Here is an 11,704-nt window from a genome sequence, read left to right on the forward strand (position 1 = left end):
AGGTTGCTTTATGTACACATTAGATAGGACCTTCTGTTGTCGGAGGTCCTATCTGCTGCAGAAAATGAGTTTGTTAACGATGACGATGCATTTTTATAACGTAATTGAGGTTTAGCGTTTTTAAGAATTTGTGTTTGCTCATGCGACACAGTAATTCGTACGTAAATCATTCTAAGAGATTTCCACCGACAAATTAGTTGTAGAAAAAAAACTTTTGTGATAACATAAATCACAGAATGACGTGAAGTCACATCCGCTGATATTGGCAACTCTATTTATTTATTTATTCACTAATGTTTTATTTATAAATGCAGATTACGTCTTTGTATGCAAGGCAACAACGAAAAGCATTGATACAATCAATGCATAATCAAAGTTCATCTAAAATCAACGCTTGCCTGTAATTAGCAAAAGAATACAAAAAATTTAGAAGTGCTATAACTCGTGCAGCAATAATTTCTTACAAAGGGTACTCAAAAGAACTTCTGTTGTGGTTGACTTATCGACATGTAAAGTGAAACGTATCATCGTTGTCCGATTTCAGTTGCATTGTTTTTTATTATAAACCACATGGTTGAATAAGCTGAATACGGCTTTCCAACAAAAGCAACCGCGAAGAGAATGTTTTTCATAAACTTGCCCAAACATGTTTTTAAGATCTGAAACTTTTCACACATGTTTCGTGGAAAAATCGATCGTGAAAAAACTTTTTCACCTTAGCAGCTCGTATTTGAGACACGCACACAGACCGAAGAATCGTGTCAGGTATAATAAAAAAGAGTAAATTCCCAGGCATGTGACCTTTGTGCTGTCAGCAGTATAAAATCACAAACAACAACAAAAGGAATCATATTTCGTTGTCTTCTTCCAATAAGGCGACGGTAGAAAAAATAAAAAAAAATATTTCCGTATAATTTACATTAAATTAAACATTTGTTGAGTTTATTTTTTATGACGCTGTTACATGACGTGATTTTAACTTAATGCTAAGTGACAAACTCAACGCACAAAATGTTGAATCACAATAGCTCGTAAAGTGGAAATTTGCAGAAGAAAAGGGGAAAATGATAGTACACCTAACAGTCACTTTGGACGTGTGTGCAAAGGTGATATTTGAGTTTACCGATAGCATATCCACTTAGGTCGGCACGCATAACAACTACATCATTACACAACCTTCGTCACTTTAAAGAGCTAGTCAATTTTTTCGTAATTAACTCTGGTTAGACAAAGTTGGCTCGTGTCCAAATTATAAAACTTTCACAAACAGCCACTAAAATGTTCATAAAATATTTACTAAACGATAGAAGTTTTTTGGATGGCTCAACCATGAAAATAACGTTAAAATTCAGGACGCAAATTTTCTTAACAAATTTGAAACAAAAATTTTAATTTGGTACTATTACTTTAAAACTGAAAGAAATAATTTTATATGAGATTTTTCTCTTGGCACTTCTTCAACAAAAACAAATACTCAACATGAAAAACAACAAAAATAGACTTCTCATATTCCGAAAGGGGTCACAACAGCTTCATCATCACGATATTTTTAGAACGAAAGTAAAATATAACGAAATTACCAGTTTTTACTGATATTTATATTCTTTTTCCTTAAAAAAAAAAAATTAAAAGTCTGGAAAATTAAATTCTATAGTCATATACATTTAAAAATAATTTCCTATAAACAATGCATACGAACTTGATATAAAAAGAGGAAAACTAGGGAAATGTCAGGGAATAGCAGAATTTTAGCAAAAGACTAAAAAACAAAACAAAATTCAGAACTCTAAAAATTTTGTTGGGATATGCATTAACAGAGGCAGATCAAAATTTTGGTCAATATTTATAAATAAAATTCCAACTGACTGTTAATAGATATAAAACTCGTTTTTTATTTACATTCTCTCTTTAACTACTATCTTCCATATCAAAACTTGAACAAGGGCTATCTCCAATGACTGGAGTACGCCTTTTTCTTATATGTGCTGGTATGGGTGACACACCACCTGAAATTTTGCGATACGATGCTGGTCTCCTGCATGGACCCGGTCCATTCCAAGTAACATCAATGTCAGACATGTCAGCATCAACATGATTCACAAGATTCATGCTTTGCAGTGTCATCATAAGTTCATTTTGACTCGACATAGGGCTAGACCTCCACTCAGAATTAGCATGCATGACACCAGGATTTACTCCACTTTCTCTGAATTGACTATGATTTTGCTGTTGTTCTTGAATTTCATCAGGGGTAAGACTTCTTTGTATTAACCTTTGAAGCTCTTGATATTCTTTTAAATATTGGTTTTCTGCCTTGTGTAATAAATGTCTAAAAGGAGCATTCACACCATCAGATGCTCTTCTTCCCTCATTAAAACCAGTATCAACTTTATGAGAAAATGAAGCCAGTGGTAGTACCGGTTCGTTTGGTTGTAAAGTCATCATAGAAGCCGAAGTATGCTCTAACGTAGATACAGTTGGTTCTACTATTTGAATTTTAACTCTATTAGCAAATTCATTATTAGATTCTGGTGGTCTGTCAGCGCTATCCTGTTTTAATAGTGGATGATTTGCTGGAACAAATAATGTTTCTGTTGGTCCAGAAGGTGGACCTTGGACAGTATGCCTCCTTGAGTTCATATGCATCATAGCATCAACGGCTGATCTCCTTCCACGCTGTCTCTGTTTTCTAGAATTATTTTCATGGTTTCCAGTATTTTGTAAAACCTCCTCCTCTGACACAGTTTCTATGCTTTGGGAAGGCGTTGTAATATGTTTAAGTCTAGAAGAATATGGTGCATGAGTTATAGGTGGAATAAATTCTGTAACACAACCAGGCACGGTACTACTCGATATTTCTTGAGGAACTTTAACTTCCCCTAAATGAAGTTCATTAAGCGCATATTGCAATACTGACTGTGAAGAATTTCGTGGCACAGAAGTAGGTAAACGATGTTGCTGGTGTCCCAGAAGAGCCTGTACTGTATTGTTCCGAACAATTGCTTGGTCAGCAATACAACTTGTCCTTCTAATTCTCGTACTAACATGGGTCTTTTCTGGATAACTTGTTCTGTGTTGTCTTAAACGTTCACTTAATAAATAGTATATTGCACTGTGATGGTCATAAGCATTTTGTTGAACTGACTAAAAGAAAAATAACAGGATATATAAACAAGTAAAACTTTTAAAGCAAAGAAAAAACATCTAAAGTTTGAAGATATTCTTACCTTTTTCGTTTTACTGATGTCGATGCTTAAGCTCTGCATCAAATGCAAAACTTGGTGGTTAAGTTCACCATTAAAACAGTTTTGGACAGCCTCTTCAGTATTCTTGTCATTAATGTAAACTCCAGGTTCTTTTTGCATCCATGGATGTCCTTTAATCTGATTAATAGTATACCTTTGTGATGGATTTTTAACTAGTATTTTTCGAATTAAATCTTCTAGCTCTATAATGCAAGGAATTCAATATGATGAGTATTAGTTAATGCAGAAAGCAAGTCACAAAACATACACACACAATAAGCAAACAGAATTGACAAGTACATGTAATTACCTGATGACATGTAATATGGAACCCTGAACCGTCCCTCAAGAACACGATCCCGAACTTCATGAACAGTTTCACCATCAAATGGAAGAGCTGCAGACACAAGTACGTATAACACAACTCCCAGACTCCAGATATCTATGGCTGGTCCTTCGTACTCTTTACCTTCAAAGATTTCAGGAGCTGCATAAGGAGGGCTACCACACCATGTTTTAAGAAGTTCATTTTCATTTGTATAATTGCTGAAACCAAAGTCTGCAATTTTTACATTCAAGTTATCATCCAGTAGTAAATTTTCAGTCTAAATTAAAAATAATTATTATTAAACTTTAGAAAAAATAATTTGCAACTATACACAGTATTTAATACAACCACATACCTTTAAATCTCTATGAACTACTCGACGGTTATGGCAATATTCTGTGGCAGATATTATTTGCCAAAAGAAACGTCGTGCGTCAGCTTCCGATAGCTTTCCACATTTATCAATGTATGCTAAAATGTTACAATTGGTAATAATAAACCTACATCTCTATGGTTTACATAAAACAAAGTTTAACTCTCAATAAAGCTGCAATTTTGGATAATGTATAAACTTACCAAACATTTCTCCTTTTGTAGCATATTCGGTCACAATATAGAGCATATTTCGCGTTTCCATCACCTGAATAAGAACTCTTTTGTTATAACCTACTCTGAGATTTAAAATAATTGATCATTTTAATATGAAATTTACCTGATATAATTTCAGAACATTTGGATGTCGTAGTAATTTCATTATTTGAACTTCTCTATAAACCTTTTTAAGGTTAGCTTCGTCAAGTCTACTTTTGTCGATGATTTTTACAGCAACCTAATAAAATAAGTGTTTGATTATTAATAAAATGATTGAGTTGAAGATGAAATGTTTTAAAGATATAATTTTATTATTTAAAAAACTTTACATACTCGTGATTTAGTTATGCGGTGTCTTGCCATTTTAACAACTGCGAAGTTTCCCTTACCAATAGTTTCTTCAATATCATAGAAGCCTACTCGTACAGGTTGCTTTTTGTAGTCATCTGTATAACGGTCCATTTCGCGATTCTTAACATTTATGTCTATAGAGGCAAACAAAAATATTGCTAAAGTAGAACAGAAAGTTTTAAAACACAAGTGATTTAAACTACGGCCATGTTTCTCTGTCAGAATGTTTTGCGCGGTCCGAGGGAATGGGTCGGCAGATTGAGCTGGATTGGTTGGTTCACAATTGTGACGTATATCTTCATTATTTTTCATTGGACAGCCAGAAATGATTACCGAACGCATGTGGGCAGACGATCAGAAATTTTGAGACACATTGACGTCATCCCACACATATTTTTAATTCCGTATTGTGTCTTTGTTTGAGATAAAACAATGATTCAAAAAATTCTATCAATACAAAGCTATTATTAATTGATTTATGTTTGATCTCTGACGTCATAACTTCAGAGGAACATCAATAAATTTTGCAAGATAGAACGAATGTGCTGAGGAGATAAATGCATAAAATACGGCCGCAATTATTAGTTGCATAATATTCAAGAGAGAACTTTAACAAATAACTCGGGATTTACCTCATCACAAAAATAGGTGATGTCATTTCAAAACATTATGCGTGTTATCAAACACAATTCTTTATCCACTTTATTTCTAAAGTGACGAAAAAGGCGAATGCTGCTTTTAATAGCGCGATAAGTCATACTGTCTTTTTACGGATTTTATGTATAAATTATATACTGTTTTTTATCAAAATTAAAGTTTTAAGTTTGACATTTTGTTTTTGCTAACTTGCCATCACGCGATTCGTCGTGTTTCTCATCTTTTAATTATTTCACTTAGCATAATCTGCTTGTAATCGTCAGCAGTGCTATTTATGCACAGTATACAAATAAATTTTGAAGAAATAGTGTACACACCGGCAAACTTCTTGCTTTTTCGATGAAACTTCTGAGAAAACCATTTAATCTTTTTAATTCATTATATAAATTTTTAACCAGACTTTTGAGCAGAACATCTTCTTATTTTATATTCTATAGTTTGTTCATATAAAAAAAGTGTGTACACAACAACCTCGTCCCTAGATTACTAAGGTTTTTATATTGGGAATGTCCCGGTGATAAATGCGTAAATCTAAGAAACTGTTTACGAGGTTAATGTACACCACTTTAGCAAAAAGAAGCATTGTTCTTCAAACTTTAGACGAGGACGAAGTCAAAGTAAAATAACGTTGTTCCCACCTTTATTTTGCTCTTTTCCTAGATAAAAACACGATTTCTCTGCGGATAAGTTTACAGAAGGTATCAACATATCGTAAAATTCTTTAACAACCAAAGCGCTCCTGTACACAGAAAGGTCTGTTTTAAAAAATACATTAAAATCAAAGCTGTTGTTTTCAAAGTTATGGAATTGTTATTAATCTCCCCTGGTGTTAAATGATTAATAAGATCTGGAGAAAGGAAAACGACATCTATATCCCTATGACGTCAGCAACATTGTATAACGACGTGTTAAAGGTTTTAATTTAAGCTGATGTTTTTGAGATCATAAAATTGCATCCTCGTTTCCAGGGTCTCTTGCCAAAGATCAAGGTCAAAGGCAAAATGCACTGGAAGCCAGGGTGATAAAAGTGTAAATCTAAGAAACTGTTTACGAGGTTAATGTACACCACTTTAGCAAAAAGAAGCATTGTTCTTCAAACTTTAGACGAGGACGAAGTCAAAGTAAAATAACGTTGTTCCCACCTTTATTTTGCTCTTTTCCTAGATGAAAACACGATTTCTCTGCGGATAAGTTTACAGAAGGTATCAACATATCGTAAAATTCTTTAACAACCAAAGCACTTCTGTACACAGAAAGGTCTGTTTTAAAAAATACATTAAAATCAAAGCTGTTGTTTTCAAAGTTATGGAATTGTTATTAATCTCCCCTGGTGTTGAATGATTAATAAGATCTGGAGAAAGGAAAACGACATCTATATCCCTATGACGTCAGCAACATTGTATAACGACGTGTTAAAGGTTTTAATTTAAGCTGATGTTTCTGAGATCATAACATTGCATCCTCGTTTCCAGGGTCTCTTGCCAAAGATCAAGGTCAAAGGCAAAATGCACTGGAAGCCAGGGTGATAAAAGTGTAACTTTTTTCGCTCGAAAACACGATCACCACTAAAAAAATCTGGACGTATCTTTTCAGTAAATCACAACCCTCGTCCCCGGGTTTTTTGCTTCTTTGATGAGAGGAGATGGCGAAAAACGCTCAACGATACCAGAGTATTTTTCGCCGTCATCTCTTATATCAAACCTAAGGACGAGGGTGAGGGTGAGTAAATCATATAATAATAACAATAATTGGTCAATTTTTTGCCATGTGGTCTGGGATCAAAAAGGTTAAATTGGCAGCTTTCTTATAAGATAACAGTTCAACGATGAATATAACGATGAATATTTAAATTTTGTTTTTGTTTTTTCTCTATGAAATTGATATCTGACGTGCGCTCTTGCCTACAGAGGTCAAACGAATTAACGAAATGCGGTGAAGATCTATTATAGAGACCAAGAAACGTGCAAGCGGATATGGTGATACCCTTGAAGCAATTTAAGATCTGTGGTTGTGTAATTCAGGGTAATATTAGTATTTTCTCGTATTAATTTCCTTTTTTCTTTTACAGTTAGCTTTAGTAACTCGAACACCGGATAACTGGAACTTTCATTATCTCGAACCAGTTTTTTAAATCCTTTACAAAAACTCTGGTTAACTCGAACCCCGGATAAATCGAACATTCGTTAACTCGACCTATCCTCCTTGGTTCATTTGGCAGTTCGAGTTACCGATAGGTATTGTTTTTTATCTGATTTTTTCAAAAAAGTCGTAATTTAACATTCTCTTCATAAAATAAAACTAAAGAAAACTACATCACATTTTAATTACATTCTTCTTTTTTGAGCAAAAGAGAATTGTAATCGAAACAAAATAAAAACGGTACAACACAAAAAAAAAAAAAAATTGCTTGTAGGAGAACTTGTGGAGAGATATGCTCTTAAATGTATAAACGAAGACCATAAGTACCTTACTATCTAATTAGTCAACCTCGATCCCATGACCTGTTGTCTCTTTTTGTATATCTGACGCAAAAACGCAGCACTAATGAGAAACAAAAAAGCCTTTGTGATGAGGTTGTCACTTAGTTAAATAGTGGACATTAACTTCAAAAAGAAAATGCAATACGTTTTATCAATCACATGTCGAAGACTCATCAATGACCCCTTACGCCACAAAAATTATTTTAATTATTTCTGATTGCCTAATGCGAGAACAAAACGAAGAATTGAAGGACTCAGCAATGACAATGCAAAGATAATCAAAATGCAAATACGATTAAAGATGTGGGGAATATTTATTGCTTTCTTGTTCGTTTACTCGTTTTTTCCTTGAAAAAAGGGGACAGTTCTGGACAGCCGGCATCCTCAATCCCAAACCTGTAGATTTTTTATATGAAATGCCACAGATTCTGAAGGTAGGGGTCGAGATTGGGCAGCTGAGACTTACGGTCAAGTGTCAAAAGGTCCTGAAAACATCCCGCTTTAAAAACGAACAATTGATGTGCATGTTATTATCCCTGGTGCCAACACTATCAGTACAACTGATGGTGTTATATCTGTAGTATGGCGTTATATATTCAGGTTCTACTGACAGTAGGATCTACAGATAATTTTACACCAAAGAAAAAAGTGGTACTGGTTGACAAAGTAAGAGCAATATAGTATTGCTGAGTGGCGAAACACGACATTTCCCAAGCGCAAAAATGTTTTTAAATATCTCGACCAAGTGTGCGTTGCGTCGAGTTGGAGGGCGTGGGGGTGTTTGATTTCTCTTAAAATTTCCCGTCCACAGACGGGTAACCAAAATACTTCCCGAAAGCAATTTTTTCTTGGATCTTGGATTTCAAAAACATGTCGTCGGGGCAGGGTTTAATTCTACAAGTGGAGCACATGAAATTATTGCGCCAATTTTTGCACTCGCAAGTGTAAGAAGTGCTGTGCTCAGCTTCATGAAGTCTTGGAAGAAGAAATAAAGTGGTTTCAAAAAAGCACAAGCATTTTTTTTTATAATTTCTACCTGCTGTAGGTATGTGCGTATGAGGTAGTCGCCCAGCAAAGTGTGTGGACCCAACCAAAGAAAAAAACATCTTACGTCCATTACGATGACTGTAAATATTTTTTATTTACAAACCGAATTAACATCAACTCGATATCAACGTAGTGATCCTGGTTAGAAGACAAGGGATCCTGACAATTTTTAGTCGGGGAGACCTAGGCATTTATCCAAATTTTAAATAACGATGAAAGCCTGATTCACACTTGCTTGCATCTGCGTAGTGAAGTACGCATGCGCAGTAGCAGCCGCTTTAAGAGCAACGCAAGAATGAAGCAAGAAAAACGCAAGACGTCCACACTTACACAAAAAACTTATGGATGGTAAAGAAGCACTGATTTTTTTGAGCTATTTACTTGTGAAACGAAGATCCCGTAGAAAACCTGAAAGGAAACGAAAGAAAAGACAACCTTGGGTAAGAGAAATTTACAGGCACAGAGAAGAACACGTCGTCTTGCGTTACTGTCTCGCTGTTGCCATGTCAGTTAGAAGTTGTTTCCCTTTTAATGATATAAGGTTCTAGCCGGCCTAATGCATCTAAAATAGGAGGTCGTTTAGCTTCTCCAGCTCCAGCGCCACTTTTATTTTTTACCTTCCACTTCCTTTTTTCTCTCCCATATCTATTTTCTTATGTTACGATTTTTCAGCATTACTGGCTAAAAAAAAGTAAATCAACATTATTGGAATTTGCTTTGTACTTATTCTCTCTAATTAGCGGCCACCGTTGGTGCATGAACAAAGTGTCCGCCTTTTGGAAAGTTTTGCAATGTAAGCTCAAAATTTGAAGAAAATGCGATTTTGTATACGAAATGTTTAACTTAAAAAATTAGTGCGTACCGTACTGGACTTAGACACGAAAAAAGAAAAAAAACTTATATAACTGGAAATACCAGTTATATAAGTTTTTTTGGACAACAAAAGAAGTTTTAAGTGTTTAAAATAAATATTTTAAAATTATTCAATTTTTCATTATTTTTGTATGCTGCTCCCTAACTTAAAAGTAAAAAAAGCCTATAATTGCCATTTCGTGTAAAATAATTTGTCTGCCAATCAGAGTGTCCGCTAATTGAGTGTCCGCTAATTAGAAAGTTTTTATGAGACTTTGACCAGAAAACGGATGGTGCAAGGACAAAGTGTCCGCTAATCAATGGTGTCCGCCTTTTAGAGTGTCCGTTAATTGGAGAGAATACCGTATTTCATCTTTTATATTACAAACAATAAGGGAAAGGAATAAAAATAAAAAATAAAAAAATATATATTATCGTCTGATGTTGGCCTCTAAAATCGAACTGAAACGCAGTCTGTGTTCGTGGATATACCAATTTTAGTATTCAATTTTTTTCGAGAAATCTTATGATCGGTAAAAATTATCCCAAGCAAGTTTTTTCTTGCTTATATCTTTAAACTTTTGTCTTGTTTATCATATAACACTGGGTATTTTCTAACTACTTCACTCAATTTTTGCTCTTTTTCAGTTGCCATAATTTTGACTTTATTCAATTCTCTCAGTGAAATGATTTTTTTTAGTTTTTTGTCTTGAAAAATCTCTTCGCGATTTTTGCGCACATTGCGTTTTTGTGTTCACATTATAAAAATATCCTGCAAGAGTAAAGCAGGAGCAACGCAACGACGCAAGATATCAAACATTTTTAATATTCTTGTTATTATTACCCAATACAGCAACGGAAATTTTGTAAAATTGTTGTTGGGAAGATATTCGTGAAATATAGTTATTTATTTGTTATTATAGTAGTTATCTTAGTAGATTTTAGGAGTTAGAAATCTACTATTTTCTATCTCTCGCCTAAAATTTATTTTCTGGCTGCCACAAAATAATTCTTTGTTCGAGTCTCCCTTAAAGATGCTAGAGGAGTTAAAAAATCATTCGTTTCAACTCAATCGTCTTCACCTTTTAGTGATTGTACTTTTTTAAACCTTGAAAATGGATGAAGGAAGTGTCTCTTAAAGAATCAAACGATATAAATATGCACAATATAAATATGCCCTACGCCTATGATAAATGGTTGAGACAATCCTTGTTCCTAGGGATTTATGCTTTTTGATACCAGGGTATTTTTTGCCGACGAGGGTAGGTTGGGACGGCTTACACGCTTTCTCTTTTACAAGAAATATGCTTTGTAATTATATCAGGCTAAAAAAAGGGTTAGGGTTAAAACAATTTTGTTTAGAACAATAGAGATATAAAAATAATGACCAGCCTGACTAGAATTTTGTTGATATTCTTATTTATAAAAAAAATGGTGTATTTGAAAAGCCTAGGACGAGGTTGCAACAAGGCGCGCCTTTTTTTTAACTTTTCTTTCTTAACTTTTCTTTCTTAGCTCTTTGGTTGCACACTTTTTAATAGGAAGAAGAAGCCCCGCGGATTAAAGATTTCCGCCATTAGCAATAATCTGAAAAAGTACTGAACTGTGAAGAGGACTGAGTAATATGGAGGTACAAAATCATGGAATATTCTAAAATTTTAAAATTCAATTTTTGATTATTATTGTAACTGTAAATCATAGCTAACTTAACTTACATAAACTTCATTTCTCTATAAGAACAATTTTAAGAGAAAAATAATAAACCTGAAAATTGATGAACAATAAAAACAAAATAAGAAAAACGGCAAGGCTAAAAAATTTTATGGATTTTCTCTTTTTTTCTAAAAAACAACTTGGAAAATATCTTTTTTTTACATAATCACTTACGAAAGGTTATTTTCAAACTACATATTCATATTTTTTATTTTATAACACACTTGTCACGATTTTATAGCTATAATACATTATCTTTCACCAAAAATATCCAGCCTCAAGTGAATAACTAATTAGTTCTGCTGAATATAGCTTAAAGGGGGATTTTCACGAAGCGAATTGAACGGCGAATTTGACTGCAAATTGTATCTAAGCATGCGCAGTTTTGTTTTTTTTGATTTTGCATCGAAATATTCGCTTCGCTGAAAAGTAGAAACAGT

General features: G+C 33.9%; 1 protein-coding gene across 3 annotated transcripts; it reads right to left on the bottom strand.

Annotated features, from left to right (window-relative positions):
- Positions 1-844: 844 nt before the first annotated feature.
- On the bottom strand, positions 845-6,485 carry LOC130636041 (serine/threonine-protein kinase SIK2-like). 3 transcript variants are annotated; one of them, XM_057445627.1, is made up of 8 exons: positions 6,315-6,485; positions 4,498-4,649; positions 4,286-4,402; positions 4,150-4,213; positions 3,929-4,044; positions 3,556-3,850; positions 3,228-3,448; positions 845-3,144 (listed from the first exon to the last, which is right to left on the bottom strand). In XM_057445627.1, the coding sequence occupies exons 1-8, from the start codon at positions 6,382-6,384 to the stop codon at positions 1,909-1,911; spliced, it is 2,271 nt and encodes a 756-aa protein (XP_057301610.1). In that variant the 5' UTR covers positions 6,385-6,485; the 3' UTR covers positions 845-1,908. The 3 variants fall into 3 exon arrangements, with proteins under 3 accessions (XP_057301610.1, XP_057301609.1, XP_057301608.1); XM_057445626.1 differs by lacking the exon at positions 6,315-6,485 and adding an exon at positions 5,811-5,979; XM_057445625.1 differs by lacking the exon at positions 6,315-6,485 and having other exon boundaries at positions 4,498-5,476.
- Between the last annotated feature and the right edge of the window lie 5,219 nt (positions 6,486-11,704).

The sequence above is a fragment of the Hydractinia symbiolongicarpus genome, chromosome 3 (assembly GCF_029227915.1).
Source record: "Hydractinia symbiolongicarpus strain clone_291-10 chromosome 3, HSymV2.1, whole genome shotgun sequence".
In the NCBI taxonomy this organism is placed as follows: domain Eukaryota; kingdom Metazoa; phylum Cnidaria; class Hydrozoa; order Anthoathecata; family Hydractiniidae; genus Hydractinia; species Hydractinia symbiolongicarpus.

Excerpts from the sequence above, each read along its gene's own strand:
- LOC130636041 (XM_057445625.1), bottom strand. The coding sequence starts at position 4,857 with ATGCGTTCGGTAATCATTTCTGGCTGTCCAATGAAAAATAATGAAGAT. Across the intron at positions 4,403-4,497 it reads ACCGCATAACTAAATCACGA|GTTGCTGTAAAAATCATCGA; the intron begins GTATGTAAAGTT and ends TTATTTTATTAG. Across the intron at positions 4,045-4,149 it reads TACAAAAGGAGAAATGTTTG|CATACATTGATAAATGTGGA; the intron begins GTAAGTTTATAC and ends GTAACATTTTAG.